Source organism: Puntigrus tetrazona, chromosome 17 (genome assembly GCF_018831695.1).
Source record: "Puntigrus tetrazona isolate hp1 chromosome 17, ASM1883169v1, whole genome shotgun sequence".
NCBI lineage: Eukaryota > Metazoa > Chordata > Actinopteri > Cypriniformes > Cyprinidae > Puntigrus > Puntigrus tetrazona.
In genome coordinates this window covers 13,002,012-13,020,943 of record NC_056715.1, presented here as the reverse complement: position 1 = coordinate 13,020,943, position 18,932 = coordinate 13,002,012, and the positions used below count along the sequence as shown (strand labels likewise).

Below are 18,932 nucleotides of genomic sequence, written 5' to 3'. Positions count from 1 at the left end.
GAAGATTGTTAAGTGCTTAATAATTGAACTCCTCATATAATGCTATTGTATGGCTACTGAAAACATTGGACAATTAAACCAAATCCTGTCTGGACCACATTTGTGATGTTTTTAGAACTTAACTGCTCTTGCGTGGAAAAGAGCTCCGTAAACTTTCTACAAAACGTCTTTTTTTGTGGTTCACGGAAAACAAACAGCATGGAGAATTGGAAAAATAGGAGTGTGAATAATATCTGGCAGCCAAATCCTTTAAAATCCAAAGAAAAGTTACAGAGCATTTAATCGCATGAAGAAAGTGAACACCTGTTAAAACTTGCAGCACAGTTACGCATTGTTAGCCAAAGTGGCGTTTCCTGGCCCTGTAATTGTGGCATCTGGTTCTCAGGAGCCGTCTTCACACTTACTGTATCACATCACAGGCACCATTGAAGAGTTCTAAGAGGGGTGGGGTCCACGGGCTCCACTGGGATAAGGAGACATTTTTATGACAGCTCTGGGAAGGTCTCATCTTTCGGCCACAAAATAGTTCAAGGCTCTTCTGTCAAAACCCCTGAGTGCCCCCCAACTTGCCCCAGACCCGCCTTGTCTTCAGTCCTTGTACCCTCCTCCCATGAACCGGCTGAGGAGAGCATAGAGGAGGCTTAGTCTCTCGCTCTCTTTCTTTGGTCCCTGTGATCTCTGAGCCTTTTTGAAAAAGTGTTGGTGGCCATATACCCACAGCACACTCACACAGACCTCCTTTGACTTCAAGAGTTCTCGTCTTGGTATCTTCAGGCTATCAGGTGTCCGTGTCTATTATCACATTGAGCGAATGAAACTTCGAGACTTTGTTTGTTTCCCACTCACATATGAGTTTTGTTTATGTGCTGAAATTTCAAGGTTAAAAAGATACCGTTATAGTTGAGGGAATACTTAAAGGTGAAGTGTGCAATTTCTGCGCCGCTAGCGTCAACAAACGGAACTGCAAAATTAATGGCTTTAATTAACAAACTCTCCCCTCATCTGCCATTGGTCGGCCAAACAGACTGTCCCCGCCCACAATACAAGCCATTGGTCGATCCGATGTTGCTGTTGTCGGGCTGCGCAAACAAGTGTTTATACTTTTAGAGAAAATTCTAAAATTCTAAGGCTTACTTAAATTTTATATTACGGTAGATATTAAAAATTGCATACTTTACACATTAAAATATCTACAAGTAAAGCATGTAATGTAAATGATGCAATATAAGATGTTCCGACCAGCAACACTCTCCCCCTCGAAAAAGATCAATTATCCAACATCCAACACGTCCCCCTCTTCTCCAGGTTTCTCTTCCCTTTTGTTTCTTCTCTCGTCTCCTCTTGTCCATGCCTGGTGTGACCTACCCCAAAGGCCTTCATTATTAATTGTCCTTTGGAGACAGGGAAAAGTTCAAAGACTGCGCGGATGGTCCCTTTACTGCGACCGTCTATTGTCTAACATTCATCTCCCTTTACCCTTGTTCCAGGAGTGTATTATCTCCCCTGCCTCATGAGAAAAGAAGGTTATCAATAAGAGCGTAGAGAGCTGCCATCGTGACTGCCAGGAGGTCCTGGCCTCCCAAGTCCACACACAGCTCCCCCACAGAGGGCTAGTTTACTGTTGTTTATCTTTGAGCTCCTAGCTTGTGCCACGCTACACTAGCACATCTTAGGATCGGGCTCTGGTTTCACTTCTTCCTCTCTGACCTCACACTGACCTGCAGTGTGGTCTGCCAGCTCACCTCACGCTCCCATTATAACGCCACTCAAAGCTACAGGCAGTGCTATAAGACAGTGGTGGACGTTTAAAGGACGCATTAGGCATGCTTTGACTTAACCTTAAAGCTGTAACTGTTTTCTGGGGAAAAGCAAAAAAAAATAAAAAAGTGTTTAGCATTAGATTTTTTTTTTTTTTTTCTACAGGCCACTAGCATCAACAAACTAAAGGACTGTTTTCAAACAGGTTTCCTTGAACACTCCTCCTTCTGTCATTGGTCCTCATCAACTCACACCATTGGTTGAGCCAGTGTTGCTGTTGTCAGGCAGGTCAGGATGCTCAAACAAAGTAATGTTTCGAAAAGCATCACAGAGCCACTGTCTTTATACTTTTAGAGGAAATTAACCTACAAATGGCTTACTTATGGTTATCCCTGCAACAAAAAAAAAAAACACCTGTCAAATGTTCAAATTAAATTAGTAATACTTCACTTATATCATTTATGCCCTAATTTGAAAGCACAGAAAACCATGTCCAACAAAAGTGTAAAATTGTTGTGATATTCAACCTGCATGCAATACGCAGCAAAAGTGTATAAAATATCTGCTTGAATGAAACTGAAGACAAAGTCGGACTTGATGCCCTATTGTGTGGCAAGCGCACATGCAGCTGGGATGGCACCCCTCACAATAAGTGTTCTGTGGTAAACCCTTAGCCCGTCATGTGATATCAAGAGTCACTGTGGTCAGATGATGCAGACTATTGTCTTCAAGGGCTCTTGGGTCACAATCATCTTCCTCTGTCTAATTAGATCATACTGTCTGATTGACTGACACTTACAATTACAGGATAAAAACTGTTTTACAAATAAGAGAATTTTAAAAGATGTATTATTAATGATACAAATAGCATATAAAAATACGCCTTTACTATCAAGTACAATTGGTTTAGCGATATGCCGCTAACAAGCTCTTATGCTCAGTGTTGAATCAATTCATCATTGGAAAGCTGACGGACAGGAGACTATAATATATTTCCTCTCTTTTTCACTACTGCTTTGCTATAAATGCCACGCTTCAGAGCTCCCCGTCACACTGTACATCCCCAGCCGAAACGTAATGGAGCTCTATGAAAACAAACTCCCATCATATTAGCGTAGTTATTACCATGCTTCACGTCAGAGGAGCTCTAGTAATCTAGTTATAGGACGACACTTGGGTTCTGTTCCCATTGCGGCCGCTGATAGAATAAGCCTCACACTTTATGTTTTTATTGAATGCACTCTAGGCAATATTTTAAAATTAGACTGGTAGATAGGGAGTTTAAGAGTATTCGAGTTTGACAAAAATAGGTTTTTTTCTTTCACCTGCCATTTAAGGGAATATCCGTTCCCGTATCTCTGTTGCTGAGATCACTCGCAGGGGCTGTGTGATTTCTTCTCATGCGGCTCTTGTGGGAACTGAACTTCCTCAGCGCGCTGGTTAATCATTAGTGGAGGTGACCTGGAGAAGGCTACAGTACAGCGCATTACATCCAGTGGCCTTGACTGTACTTACCAAGGGACGGCATAATCGCTGCCATCAAATCTGCATTAAAGACTTATCTTTTGTTCGTTACTAGCACAAATAGCAACATCAACAAGGAGATGTAATTTAATAATTCATAATGGAAGGTGCAACGAAAGCACGCCTACTTTAGGCTGCTTCGCTTACCAAACACAAAGAGTTTTTTCAGCCTAACTGTCTGGTGATGGCAGTTTAGAGGGACTTAAAGCCAAACTGCTGTAGGCACTCTATATTGTATATTACTCAGAGAAACAGAGACAGAAATTAGATAAGAGTGTGTGATGCTTTCAGGCAATGTTTTTTTTCCAGACAAAATGACTTATTAATGGTCACTAAGTTGCACAGAGGGACCAAGCCCTGCAGTCTTTAGCACCAGCCAAAGAAAACTGCTACACACACACACACACACACACTCTGGCACATACAGAATAAATCATAGATGTAGTACATACTGTTCAAGTTGAATTCTTCCCCTCATGCTATAAATCTAATATGAGTGTTTCATTTAACTACTTAAGAATTTATTAACTTCATATCATACTTGCTCAAGAACATGTTGTATGCAACAAAAATTATTTTAGGTTCTTCATCCTGTTGAAAAATCCAGTGAAAAAAATTTGAATAACTTTAAAGCCAAATTATCATTTTTATATGTACTTATCTTACTTGTATTTCACATTGTTGAAAAGAAAGACTTTGTCTTAAATTCACTTTATCTTTTTGGTCTTGTTTTATTTACCTCAGTACATTTGTTGGATTTATTCTTAAAAGCAGATATATAACGTATTGGTACCATATTGATTATTGGCTCAAATTAGAGATTTCTTTATTTTTATAGTTTTAGATTATATTGAATATTTGTTTGTAATTTATTTACTTTTTCCACCATTTAACATGTAAAGTTAATCTTTAAGACACAAATAATTTAATAAAACTGTTAAGTGTAATCTTATTATATAAATATAATCTTATTATTGCAAAAAGAAAATGTAGAATTTATAAAAATAATACTTTTTTCAAACATTGATGTAGTAAGAGGAATTATTTTTTTTATTTTTGAGATTAATTGTCATTTCATTTAGGTAAAACAGTAAATATTTTTACAGATTTTTATTTTTTAAAGAGAAAGATTTTGTATGAAAATACAGTGTAATGATTTTTTTTTAGTCAGTTTTTTTTTCTGATTAAAATCACAGGATGAACTTGACCATGTCCCACCAACAAGCATCACATGCTTCCTGCCCTAAAGTGTGACATTGTGGTGCTGAATGTCCACTTCCTTTAATTGCCTCTCAGCGTTAAGTGCAGCCTGCCATGGGCTGGAATTCTGTTGTCATGAAGGGACCTGTGACAGAACATAAACAGGGCGTTAAGTAGCTTCTAAAGGGTCTGCAAGCTCGCTGGAACTCCTTCCTCCTACAGATAAGTTCCTGAAGTGGCACAAACTGAGAAACACCTGCCGGTGCCAGTGCCAATCTTTATGGCTCCCTACAAATAGCTTTTGATGGAAAGTTCTTCCACGGGCTAGACGGGCCTCTTTTTTTTCTGCCCAGACTCCTTCCATGTTCTCCCATGTCACCTTGTGTGCAGTCTGCTCAGTGACACCACTGGTGATTATGTCATTATTTTGCTCCAGGGGGTTCAAACACATCTGTAGCACTCGTGCACGGCTTTCTCCAAACCCTGGCACATCTCCCACCCAACCGCCCCGTCTCTGTCTCCCTCCCTCTTCTCTTCATTAGTCTCGGTGCCAGATCCTTTCTTCAGCCAGACAAGAAAGACCCAACTCCAAGCTGCCTTTCTCCTCCTCCTGCCTGCTCCAGTCCTTAGGCCATTCTGTCCTCCCTCTCCCCCCTCCTTCTCCTCCAGATGTCCCTCTTTCTCTCTTTCCCTCCCTCAAACACTCTCTTCTTTCATGGGGTTCAACTGCAATTTGAGACAAATGACTTCATAACCTTTAGCCCAAGCAGGTTTGAACCCAGACCCTCCTCTAGGTCAGAGACCCAGTGCCCCTGAATTTGAAGTGCACATGTCATTGTGGCATTGTTTGCTTTAGTAAATGCAATGATATAGAAGGGTGAAAGGACACCGTGCTCATATGGCGAATCAGATTTGGCATAATAAAGGAATATTTCACCCACAAATAAAAACTCATTATAACTCACTCTTGCTTTAAAGCTCTATGACTTTCTTTATTCCGTTTACTTTTACTTTATTTCTTCTCTTTACATGTACTAGTCCTTCTTTTTCAATAAAATCGCAACACATTCAAAAAGACACAATAAAAATATGCCTACAACTCTGCACTATATTTCATGTTTTTAAAATGCATCTAAGAATTATAAGCCACGATTCACAGAATATTAATTCTGTAATTTGGAGATGCAGACCAGTGCGATTTGAACTGAATCAACTTTACATTGAAAGATTTGTTCTTTTCATATAAGCTTGTAAGCCTTTTGTGTTTCAACAAGAAAAAAAGCTGGTAAATAATGGCAGTTTTGTTTTTTGGCTGAGCAATTCCTTTTTTTAATGCTTGTTTCGTCTTCTGCGAGAAAAAAAAAAAAGAAAAGAACCAGGGAATGACCTTATTTAAAGGTGAGCGCAAATATATCCACTCACGCACACACTCACTATGTGCCAGCGTGCCTTGAGAAATGGGCATATGGTGCTTGCTCAAAGTTTTCTTAAGTATGAAAAATAGTTTTCATCAAGGCCAATGCAGAATCAGCAGCAGCATGCGTATGTTTGTCCAGCATTTGCAGTGAGAACCTAGGCCTGCTTCAAGGTTGTCGGGACAGTTTGTGGAGCTCAGTTGCATCACAGTGGGTTTTGAAAGAATCTTTATCAGAGAGGGAAACATGCAATCTGTTTGCCTGATTGACACTCCAGCCAAGAGTTTATCAAACTGCAAGGTTTTGCTTTCTATGTGCTATTGATTAGCTGGAGCCGAATGTCCAGCGTTCAGTGTAACGTTTCACGTTCAACGGGATGTTGTTCTTTTGAAGTTCAGTCTAGCTCCCGGACAAGCAGTGATAGAGAGAAACTGAGAGCGAGTGGGTGGGAGGCGAGTGGGGTGGACTCTTATGCTTTCAGCCCCCTGGCCTTGAGACTTGTTTGCTCTCTGTCAATCCATTATCTCCTAAAAAAAAAAAAAAAAAAAGAAAAGAAAAACCCTCCTGAAATAGTCTGCGGTATTTAGATGTTATTTTTTATTTTAAAAGGTCTTTTACTACAATATACGCCTTAAATGTTAAATAAATAATATATATTTTCTTTTTTTTTTTTTTTTTTTGAGGATACTTGCCATTATTAAAAGGGAAGTGTTCACTTCTCAGGTTAAATATTGAGATAGGGAAATAGTGATTATAAAGAAGCATGAAATGTGAGTGACAGGCTGCAGAAAGTGAATTACTGAAAAAACAATGATGTTTAAATAGTTTATTATTATTGTGATGCATCACTAGATATTGGCTTGATTTCAGTATCAGTCATTACCACTAAGTCTAAATGCTTTAGACTTGTGAGACTTGTTTCTACAATCTCTGAGAACTCTTACTGGCCAGCAGGTGAATTTATCACCTTTGACTGGACGGCTTGGCCTGAGCAAATACAAGCAGTGAGATACAACAGCTCCAAACAGAGGCAATATCAAACAGGAGCTGCAATGAAATGGAAAGTAGACTCTTCCCCTTTAATGATTAACTCTGGTGAGGAAACCAGGACTTTCTTCCCAAGAAGAAACTCTTAGTAGGGACAGAGAGTGGGCCTGGGCTTTCAGTTCCCCACTCTGTGGCCTTTTGAGATACAGAAGTTTTACAGGCCGTGTCTTCATCTGCGGTACTCATCTCTGACATTTCCCACACACGCATTCGCTCAGCCCTCCCCCCCCTCCCCACGCAGTCCTTGATTTGTATGGCAGTTATCAGGAGGTAAGTCTCTCCTCAATCAATATTTACCCAACAAACAGAGTCGATTCGGGGGCAGTTTGTATAGAGGGCCCAAGTGCACACGCAGTGGGGTGAATGAATGCTGGTTGAAGTACCGGGGCTGCTGATCATGTCTGCTGTACATGTCTCCCCCCCCCCTTTCACCTCTTGTCTTGTGTTTCTCAGTGGAGGGGTGATATAATATCCCTCTTTTCATAAGACGGTCTCTGTGTCCTCTCATCCTTGGCAACAGCAACGCTGAGGATGCAGTGCTGCCAGAAAACTGATCAAGCTGGGGGGCAGGAACCAGTGGCCAGTCTTATTTGTAATGATACTCCAAAATTAAAATCATGCAAAAGTGGTTCTTCAGTATAAATTGAGCTTAACTGACAGAATTCGTAATTTGTTTCTCATTAAAAAAAAAAACAAAAAAGCAAAAATCAAGGTTATGACGAGGCAGTTATAAGAGAAGTGAATGAAAATATGAAGCTAGTCCTTTTACGAGAAACATTTATGTTAAATCTTGTGTATTTGTCACTTGTATAATTGTGAGTTTAGGGTTTAAGAGTATATGACACTGCTTTGGCAAGGCAATGAAGTAGTAAAGTTGTATCAGTAATGGTTAGCAGGACATTTTCTAAAACTAAATTTTAACTGATAGTGATTAATTTCGTGGCTATATCATTAAAACAATAAGCATTTTCATGTTTGCATTTGCCATATTCACTTCCGCTTTAAAGTCAACTATATTTTTCGTGGCATCGACCACAAACGCTGTCAACTGTGCAAACCCAGAATATTCCTTTAATAAGTAATGTTGTTTCAGGGACATTCGTTTATTAATATGACGTATTACCACGCATAGCAAAGAAATTCGGAAGTTGCATCTGCTGGAAGTAATTGAGTAATCACTTACGCTTTTCACACTTTCACATCATCTACAGCCAAGAAGCGAAACACAGCGTGACAGCGTGCACAAAACACGGCAGCCACCGACACACATAGTGTTTTCTTTATTAGTATTAATTTTCTCCGAGGGCTCTGTGGGCCATTTAAACCGTGCCCGACGTATTTTTCCTCTCAACTTGACTGAATCAGGAGTCCTAAAGAGGGCATATGAAATATTGATGTGGAATTGTCTGCCGTGCGATTCAGCTGTGTTTACCGCACAGCAGAGCGGCCTTAGAGGCTTAGCCTACACAATAGCCGTAACAAAAGAACAACAGCTGATCCGTGTGAGGCGAGGAGGTGACAAAACAGTTAAAGCATGCTGCTGGCTATGGGCAAGCAGTCAGCAGATGCAGACAAAAGGGTTTGTGACAAGAATAACTCTCCCTCTCCCTCTCCCTCTCTTTTCCTCTGTCTCTCTCTCTCTCTCTCTCTTTCCAAGGCAAGCAGTCAAGAGGATCCAAAATACCAATACCCTTTTCTCCTTGACATTGTCTTCTTCCCTAGTCAGCATTTTACTGCCCTTTTATGGTAAAAAAAAAATGAGTTGGAGAAATTCCTCACAGGAATATTCTTAGCAATGCAGCACTCCTGGGCTTTACCCTACGTTAGCATCAGCGGCTACGCAAAGGAGTCAGATTTGATGTGAACATATCTCGCTCACAAATCAGATAAAGACAAATCTATTAGCTATAAAATCTTCACATTAGCACTAAACAGGTGCACACACCTGCTCCATCCAATGGTGTATTAGACATTTTAAAGGGGATCAGTGGAAGACCTGCCTTTCTATTAAAATAGTCAATCACGTTTAGGACTTGCACGCACATTAAATAAAAAAGTAGCTTAAAGAAACAGAGAGATGATTAAATCAATCAGTTAATCGTTTTTTGAATCAGTTTACTAAAGCGAATCATCCAAATGAACCGAGTCACTTAAATGAATAAATGAATGATAAGAAACCATTCTTTGAACTGTGTGGATTCTTCCTGAAATAATTAATCATCTTTAAATGGTTCCCTAAAATGTAATCATCCAATTGAACCAAATCACTGAAATAATTCAGCCTTCATTATGCTGTTCAGGAAAGACATTTTGTCAAGATACACCACAACTTGTTGAAAACTAGCTTTTTTCAGGAATATCTGTTCCATTATGCTGCATTATTTTAATGTAACTCTTTTTCTACTGTAGGAACAGCATGTACAGCTTTTTTAATAGAATTAAGCTTTTTAATTGTTTAATCTAAGCATTTTATTCAAACGTAATCTTGACAAATCGATTTGAAAAATGTGTCATAGAGCTAGCCGAAGGTATTACCAAGATGGCCGCCAACCAGACTGACTTGCCTTTAAGGGACTATGGTAGCATCCAAAAGAGATAGACTCCCTTCTGAGACCACACAGATTTGAGAAAGGCACCTTTATCACTTTTTTCTTTCTTCCTGTGTGTAATTATTCTGTTGTTTTTCCAGAAAGCTGCTGGCCATTGTCTGAGGGGGTGGAAGTCTTATAAAAGCGTGAAAAAAATAGGGGAGAGGGTATGTTGCAAGTTGGGGTGTTGGGGAGGTTGGATATCTATAACCTTTGTAATCCCCACCTCTCTTCTCTTTTTCTTTCTCACCCCCTCCATTCCATGTGACATTCATTCATCAGCCAAGTGCGTTTGGCAAGCCCTTCGCCTATGAGCGCCGTCCCAGTGACCACTAACCTTGGTATGTCCTGACACTCGTGATGAGTATCTGCAGGACACAGAAGGCAAGCAGGCTGCTATGTCAGGCCTTTATTGTGTACTGCCGAGGCTGGGGACAGTCAGCATAATCAAACAAATGACCCCTGAAGGCTGTGCCCCTCAGGGAGGGAGAAGTAGAAGGAGACAGAGCTCTGGCCAAAAGCACTTGGGCAGGATTTTTTTTATCTCCTCTTCTTTTCTCTTCCCCCTCCCTTCCTATGATCTTGCCCCAGGAGAAAGAGAGGAGGAGGGGAGAAATTACTGTACGGCACTGTACAAAAATGTCACCCGTTTGAGACGGACAGGGTTCAGACACAGCAGTGTTGTGGAGATACTTTGAAACTGTCCTAAGCTACTTGTAATTTAACGCAGTCATGCTGCCGGTGAGAAAACATAGCGGTCGATAAGAGGTCGATACATGTAAATAATGTCATATATATATATATATATATATATATATATATATATATATATATATATATATATATATATATATATATATATATATATATATATAATTGAAAACAAACAAACTTTAATGCATATAAATTTACACTAAACAAAAAAAATAAACAACACTCTACATTATCAGAACTTGTGCCAATCACAAATTAATCCTTAAACATTTTTTCAACCAGTTCGTTAAAACAGGTCATTTAAACAAACCACCAAAATGTTATTTGAAAAAGACAGTTATAAGAACAAAATTGAGTGGTAACTCAAATGAATCGATTAAAGGGATAACTCACCTAAAAATGAAAAATCTGTCATTAACTCACCCGTATATAGTTCCAAACCCATAAGACCTTCGTTCCACATCAGAACACAAATTAGGATACTCTTGACGAAATCTGGTTGAAAGTATTCTTTTCTTCATAAAGTTACGGTTGTACCACTGTGAAATAGTCACATGGACTATTTTATTGATGTATTTACTACCTTTCTGAGCCTTGGATGTATCAGTTGCATTGCTGTCTATTCTTTCTTATGTGTTTCAAACTATATGAGAGCAATTAATGACAGATTTGGGGGGGTAAACTATTCCTTTAATCATTTTAACCAGTTCATCTTTTAAAATCATTTGCCAGAATGAACCAATTCACTAAAATGAGTCAGACTTCCCAAAGCCATTTGAGAGAAATGGTTCCATTAAGAAAACTCATTGATGATTGAGCTGAACCAAACAATAATCTGAACAAGTTCATTAAAGTGAATAATCCAAATTAACCAAATGAATCAGACTTCCCAATGCTATTCAAGAGAGGGCTACTTGTTGAAAACACTAGCTTGTTATTGAAAAAGCTATGATATTATGTTTACTCAATTCAGTTAGCAACGTCGCTACTTTTAGCTATTTACTCCCTAACACCGGAACACATCATAAAAGGGAGGTAGGCTAGGGCACGTTACAGCATATAAACCCAATCAAGCCATCAACTACACTCCGGTGAATCATACCATCTAGTTTAACTGCCATTATAAGTTCAGTATTTATAGCCATGCTATAATTTAATACTGCATCACAACCAAAAGTCAAGCACTTATGATTGTGGCGGCAGAGTGAAACATCTTCCACACCGGTCAAGGCCTTTCAGACAAGGGTATGCCTTTGATGACAGTATATTTAACACACTTAATGGAAAAAAGGGAGCTAGGGATGGTGTGGGTCGCATGGATGAGATTCTTTGTCCAGACAACTGCTCACCTGGCAGGGCCTTTGAGGAGCAGTCAGAGTCTGATTGATAGTACTGATGCCAAACTAAGCGCTGATCCCGATCCACGGGGGAGGGCTGCATTGATAAAACCAACTATAGGACTACAACTTTGACCTTGCAGTGAAGGATGAATATTAGATAGCGTCATGAGCTTTGTTGCAAATACGTTGATTTGGGATGGTTGGAGGGAAAACGGCTCTGGATATTTCTATACCCTAAAAAGCATCTTAATTAGATGCATCAAATAAAGAGTAGAACGATCCGTACAATAAAAGTCAACAGGGTCAAAAACAACAAACATACATGTTTGGAATGACATCCATTCCTAACGCATCCCTCAAATGTTAACGCTTTTACTCTGACCTGTAGTACCACTTTTATTATGACAGCACTATGTTTTTGCAACCTTTGTGTCTGTTTCTGTGTGCCTGTGTGCCTCCTACCCCATCTGTGTTTGAGCGTGTGAGTGTGTGTGGCAGTAAGCACCATGTCTGGGAAGTGTCTTGTCTAGCTGTAGGGGAGGTGACTTAGTTCTTTGCCTGGCTAATCATCTCTGTAGTGAGAGGGACTGTCACTGGTGCTAAAGAGATCACAGGGCCAGTCTACAGTACGCCCCCGGTCTTGGCCCTCTCTCACGAACAACAACATCACGCCAGAAAGGATGTGTTCTGGTTGTAGAAAACAAACTCCTCAGCAGTGCCCTACACGCTACCTGACTGCAGGAAAACACTGCTGTTAGAGGTCCAGACCTTGTCCAAGAGCACCAAGTTTATGGATAACTTTCCTTGAATTCTTTCACTTGTACATAGGCTACAACCTTGGTACCCAAGCTATACGTGTTCGTTACAGAATCTAGTTTCAATGGAACTCGATAAGAAGCAAAGCAAAATTTAGTATTTTATGGACCGCTGTCAGTGGCAGAATCTTCTCCTTCCTCTTCTAGAAGTGGAAGCGTATTGAGACAAAAAGACGTTTTATGAGACACTGCTAACAATCTTGTGTCAAATAAAGGGAAGTCAACAAATTATGTTTCGTTCCCTCTAGGAAGTAGACTCTAAAAGAGGAACAGCTCAGGTAATGTTTAACCCAATGAGTTCCTCTTGGTTACAACCTCACAAATTCTGCCACGTTCAAAACATTGACTGTAAGGTGTTGTTATGTGCTGGTTTGACCTGTTTCGATGGAAAAAACAAAAAAAACGTCCTTTTGCTTTTTTCACTGCAGCAATTCAAAAGCAAATAATACTTTCACGTCCCCTGATGGACAAAAAAAGACAATTGATATAAAAGATTTAAAAGACTAAACACACGGGTATTTAAGTCAGCACCACCAGAATGTGTTTCAGCAACTAAAACAAAGAGGAATTAGTGTAGTGACTATATTTGGGGCCGTTCTTTATGTCCTCTCAGACTTGGCAGCCCTTCTTTGCATTTTCTGCCAGAAGGGTCTTTCGGCTCTTCAAGTGTCCTGCTTGTGTCTCAGTACAGAATCTTTTTTTCTTGTTCCTTTGTACTTGTCTCTTTTTCTTTTTTTCTCTTTTTCTTTTCTTTTCTTAATCAGAGACTTGGGATTGAAACCTAATATGTTTATTAATGTCATTGTCTCCTTGTGTATCAGCAGGTTCCGGAGCGATTCCTGGAAGTGGCACAGATCACGTTACGGGAGTTTTTCAATGCCATTGTGGCAGGCAAAGATGTTGATCCTTCCTGGAAGAAGGCCATATACAAGGTCATCTGCAAGCTGGACAGTGAGGTCCCAGAGATTTTCAAATCTCCCAATTGTCTGCAGGAGCTTCTGCATGAGTAGTGATTTGAATTGCTTACCAAGTATCATCCCTTCTTTTCCTGAATCATTACGAAGTAAGAGGTAGCATTCCTATTTTTAAGTCCCGGCTACTTTTGAATGACTTAGCTGTTATTTTATTTATTTATATTTTTTTTGTGCTTCTTTTTGGGAAAGTCTATAAAATTCTTGATTGTTTTGACTGTATTCAATCCTTACCCACTTTTTTCCTTGCCTTTAAAACGGGCATTACTATGTTTACCACACAATGGTTAACAAATGGAACTGACTCCCTGATTTTCTCTCTTTTATTGGTCTTTTGGTTTTTTTTTTTTGTTGTTATTTTTTTTTTGAGGGCTTTGTTTTATCCCCGGATGTTTGCAATGTGTGATGGTTTTACTATTGCTGAATAAGACTTGCATTTGTAGCTTGTATAGATGTAATTATTATTTATGATTAATATAATTATTACCATTAATGTTATTAATGCTTGCTGCAAAAAAGGAAGAAAGGAAAAGAAAGACAAAAAATCAACATGTGGTATTCTTGTTTCTCATGGCAATGCTACAGAAAATAAATTATTCTTTGGACAAAAAATAATAATAATAAAGAGGGGTATACATTTTCTATGTGGGAAATTCATATATATAATATATATATATTTGATGTTATTCTTGAAAGAAACAGCATTAACTGTTTTTTGGTTTAGCCATTCTTCTATGTTGGCTAGGGTCCAATGTTCTTGTGTTTTGTGTCCACATTGATAGCACTGGCTCTAGGGAGGGAGGCCTACTCGTAGGTTTTTTTTTTTTTTTCCCTTCACGGAGCAGCCTCTCTTGTAACTAAGCAACATGGCCATTTCATACTGGGGCAAGCCAGTTCGGCACAAAAAAAATGGACGCCTTCCCACTGAGAAACCATTCTTGCTCATAAAAAGCACACTGTCACAACTGCTCACATAAACACACACACACAGACCACTCTCATACATACACGGTAATTCACAAACACAAACACGTGCCGTACGGCGTCAAGACAAGAGAACTGTTGTTGTTGTTGATTTTCTCCACCTGCTAGCCGGGAACACCTCTATAATTGGACCGTAAATTTGCTAGATTATCTCGAGTTTGGTTTACACAGGCTGAAAATAATTATTTAAACATTTGCGAAAGTAAAACTGTTTTTTTTTTTTTTTTTCTTTCTACGTACTGGATTGTACATAGTTTATTTGTTAGAAATGTACAGATTTGCTTAATATTTCACAATCATCTGATTATGCTATGGCGGTGTACAGTTTATCAGTAGTGAAACTTCATGTTAGCGAGAGTTTGTTTGAGTTCAATTGTACATTTTTATGAATCATATGAAGTTCTTTGAATTGAATTTTTAGAAGGCAAGCCTGCTAAGAGATCCAGAACTAATTACAACGATTAGCCTACCCTATAGGGGGGGGGAGCACAGTTTCTTATCAAAACAGTGTCCACAAAAGAAAAGAGGGCCTTCAGACTCTTTGTGCATCCCTTCCTAGTTCATAAATAAGAGTCGGCAGTAGAGGGCAAGGGCTGGACATGTGATCTGCTCTGGAAGCCTGTGCCGTTTGCATTGGGCAAATCCAGCTGATGAATTGAAACGCAGGCCGGCAATTATTGTCAGCACAATGCCTTAAAAAACCTGCTGACTTCTAGATTAATGGGCACAAAAGAGCATGAGGTGCTGTCATTCTGTCGCCAGGGCTGGCATCATCCACAGCCCCCGGACAACGCACAAAACGCCAAGCTATTCACTATGCATTGTAAAGAGAAGGAAAAAACAAACCCAAAACAAAGTTAGGAGATGTTTGGCCCCGTTCTATTCTCAAGTCTCTTGCAAGGCTGTGCTGACATACATTCTTCTTTACATGCATTGTGAAAAATAAACGATTCTTTCAAATCGTAAGGAATTCTGTTATCACTATTAATTCATTTAAAGGTGATGCTTTGCAGCTAAAAGTGAAGGTTGTGTCAATTTGCGCATGAAGTGGTGCTCAGTCCAGTTCAGCTATACAAGCAGGCATTGTGTGTTTTACGCACTTAATGAATCTGATAATTGCCTGTGCCTAATGTTAATTACACCAGCAAATTATTTCTCTTTTTTAATATTTATATAACATAAAATGTAACCGAAATGATACGATCTGACTACTAAATACGGAACAAAATAGCACAAATTGCAACAGAGGGTGATATATTCCTTGTTTTGAAACAAAATGCCCTCAGTAATAGGTTCTGGGTAATGAACTACATGCAAAGTCCAGGGAAACGAATTTTTACAGCCCATTTGAAGAAGAACAAGTATGACGCTTAGTTCCACATGAATCTGATGTACTTTAAGCCATTTAACGTAGCACAGAGGCAATACGTGTGCATAAGTGTGTGTGCGTGCTTACCTGTGCATGTGCGTGTTTGCAGGGAGTGTGTGATATACACGCATGGTAGTACGTTAGTTTTAGTTCCCATAAGGACTTCTGTTTATTTTCTTTTATCTATTGTTTCTCTTTTTGGACTTTTATTTGTATTTATCACTGTACTGCATCTTTAAGACAAACCAGAGGGAGGTTATGTTCAACATCTCAACTCTTCTTTTTTTTTCTTGCTATTGTACTTTTAGAAGTGTTATGATGTTTTAAATGTTTCGAGTGGCTCTCAGTCGACTATTTTCTCCCCTTCATCTCACCACCTCTTGGTCTGCATTCATTTGATATTGAAATGAGATGGATCTGTTTGCGTGGTTACACAGGGTCATTTGTTGCTTTGTGTCGAAAATCCTAAATGTAGCCGTGTACATTTCGCACTCCATTAAGGACACTCTATAGAAGAAGAAAAAAACTCTCTGAATAACCTTGATTCGAAGTTTCATCTCACTTGTGATACACTATTGCGCATTTACATTTGACATGAGAATTTTTTTATTTGTTTTCATGCAATGGAGAAAAAAAAACAACAAAAAAAAAAAACTGTCATGTAGTGATCTGTACAAATCAATTGCCAAACTCGGTTTGGGACTGTTTTTTATTACAAAGAAATATGTTACAAAGAGAAAAAGGAAGAAAGAAACTTTGTATATGACTATATTTCTGGGAAGGGGAACAATTATTTGTACTGAATGCAATGTGTTGTACAAGACTCTTGACTCTTTGTAGATTTGATGCTGTATTTATGAGGTGTGTGCTCCCTGAAGGGTTTTAAACATGATTTCACTAGCTTCGACATGTATGTAAATACAAACCGAAATGAGAAAACACTGCCTTTCTATGATTTAGCAATATGATGTAAATAGCATTGTTATGCTTTTTTTTGTATGAAAGAATTCTTTGATTCTAGTATGGTAATTCCAGCTGAAACTGTTACGATTTTCTTTGATACGTTTTGAAGGATACACATACATTGTTAACGGGATAGCGTTGTGGATTTTGTTGTCAATTTGTCATGCAGAAGTTTCATAATTTATTGGTTTAATTTATCATAATTTATTTGGTGATGGTGTACAATTTTTGGTATTTTATCTGGGGATGTATTGTAATATTATTTGGTAGACAGAGACAATATAAACGCCCTCCTAAAGATCCTTAACTCTGTAGAGACATAAAGAGACACTTATGTCCAGGTAGCCATTGTAATTTCAGACACTGTAGTCATAAGAGACACTTGAAAAAAAAAAAAAAAAAAAAAAAAAAAAAAACCAAAAGGAAAGAAAAAGAAAAAAAAAAAAAAGAAAAAAAACAATGTACAACAAAACTTTTCTTCTATCTTGTTTGGAAGGTGAAAAAATTGTGTGTTTTGAAGTTTTTATTTCTAATCACTTAATCAGACTTTTACCTTTGCTTTTTACCACCTACACAATACAGTAGTCAAAGTGCCTCGTGTGCCTTCCATCTCCTCGGAACTGAATGTATGTGCAGTATATATGCAAGCTTGTGCAAAATAAAAACTAAGTCCTAGATCAGGTGTTTCCTTTTGCCATTTGTCATCATTTAGATCAGCATGTTAATCGGTGAAAAACCAAGGAGATTTGGAGTTGACAGAAGATCTGATAGGATGCAAATGTGAAACAATTCTCATAGCCCTGCTTTGGGCTTAAAGTAATATTTTGGGTTCGAGAATTCATTCAACAGAACTTTGTCGATAACGCAAAAAAAAGTTTTTTTTTTAAATGTGAATATCTTGTAATGTAAATAATGTTATAATAATATAGTGCAGCCAATAATACAATATGGTTTCAAAAGGACAGCCACAAGATTTTAACAGCGGGGAGAGGGAAAAAAAAGCTCTTCTGTGTTGTTATATTATATTTTCACCACTTAAACTCCACAAGGACTGCAAAAATCCGGAGGGCAACTTTACTGCTTAAAACATAATAAAGTTTTAACACAAGGATCATTGTAAGATATTTTATAAAATGTACATTTATGCTTCAAAATTTGTATAATTTTTTTTTTATTGCTGAGAAATGTATATAGGTCTTTTTTCCTATTTAAATCTAATTCTCAATCAGGCCTGTTATTTCAGCAATCTTTGATTCATGCTTAATAGATGTTTCCTGATGAAGCTGTCTTTGTCAAAACACCAGAATAGTGTCATTTCAGCCAAATTAATATGAACAATCCGAAACGGAGACGAAAAATAAATAAAGTGCTTTAAATACGCACATCAACGCTCAATCTTAATTGCAAAGAAAGAGGGCGGAAAAAGGTGCGCGTGGGGAGAAAAGAGCAGCGCTCGTGCTATTGTGGCTCATGCGGCGTTGTGGAGGGAAGCGGGGCGGCCGCTGCTGTAATTTATAGTCTGATACAAAGAGGCACTTTAGCGGGCCCGGACCGCTCCAGCGGCTCCACTGAACAGGAGGTGGGGTCAGCCTCCCCCCCCCTACCACCACCACCACCACCCTCCGCGCCATAATGACGAGCAGAGCCGCTCGCCGCTCCCCTTCTGTTTGATTTCATCATCACGCCTTTGAAAAGCACATCTTAACAGCACAACAATAAAACAGCTGTGTTTGTGTTGGCCCATTCATTGTTGAAAATTTTACCACCATCCCCTCTTCTCTCCCCTCCCTAAAGAGATAACACGAGAATAATGTCGCTACCGTGATGCTCTCTCAGAAAAAAGAAAGGAAAGATCGCTGTTATTAATTGGTTGTTATTAAGGCGGAGGGTGGATAAAGGTTTTGTTCGATATTCTGGCAGGCCTGTCCGTGAGGTAGAACGAATTTTGATCGCTATGTTGTAAGCGAGGTATTTTTTTTTTTTGGATGAAAAATTGGAAAGAATAAAACACTTTTCTCAAGTTTAAACATGCTAAAGCTCATGTAAGCGACACGCTGGCTGACCTCTATCATTCTGTTTTGGTTATGTAGAACTAGCACTAACAGGCGTGTGTGACCTTCCCTTTATCAAGAAGACAATGACCTCACGATTCCTTCTGGCATTACATGCACCTTCAGATGCAGCTGTATCGGTTTGGATCCAGAGCTCACGGTTGAATCCAAACCACGTGGACAGACGTGGTCA

General features: G+C 38.9%; 1 protein-coding gene and 1 long non-coding RNA gene across 6 annotated transcripts in view; one reads left to right on the top strand and one right to left on the bottom strand.

The window, feature by feature from the left end:
* The window catches only part of prox1a (prospero homeobox 1a), a 35,848-nt gene extending 18,483 nt beyond the window's left edge, over window positions 1-17,365 (top strand). For 3 of the 4 annotated variants that reach the window (XM_043262893.1, XM_043262892.1, XM_043262894.1), the window contains exon 5: window positions 13,223-17,365. In XM_043262893.1, the coding sequence (XP_043118828.1) occupies window positions 13,223-13,411 (189 nt within the window). In that variant the 3' untranslated portion in view covers window positions 13,412-17,365. The remainder of the gene's footprint in view (window positions 1-13,222) is intronic. The other variant, XM_043262895.1, reaches the window with a different exon arrangement.
* The window catches only part of LOC122361848, a 63,065-nt gene that overhangs the window by 30,154 nt on the left and 13,979 nt on the right, over window positions 1-18,932 (bottom strand). The window contains exon 3 of one of the 2 annotated variants that reach the window (XR_006253036.1): window positions 5,534-6,424. The exons of the other annotated variant lie outside the window; for it this stretch is intronic. This is a non-coding gene — a long non-coding RNA (uncharacterized LOC122361848). Of the gene's footprint in view, window positions 1-5,533; window positions 6,425-18,932 lie in introns of those variants that run through there. 2 annotated transcript variants of the gene reach the window in all.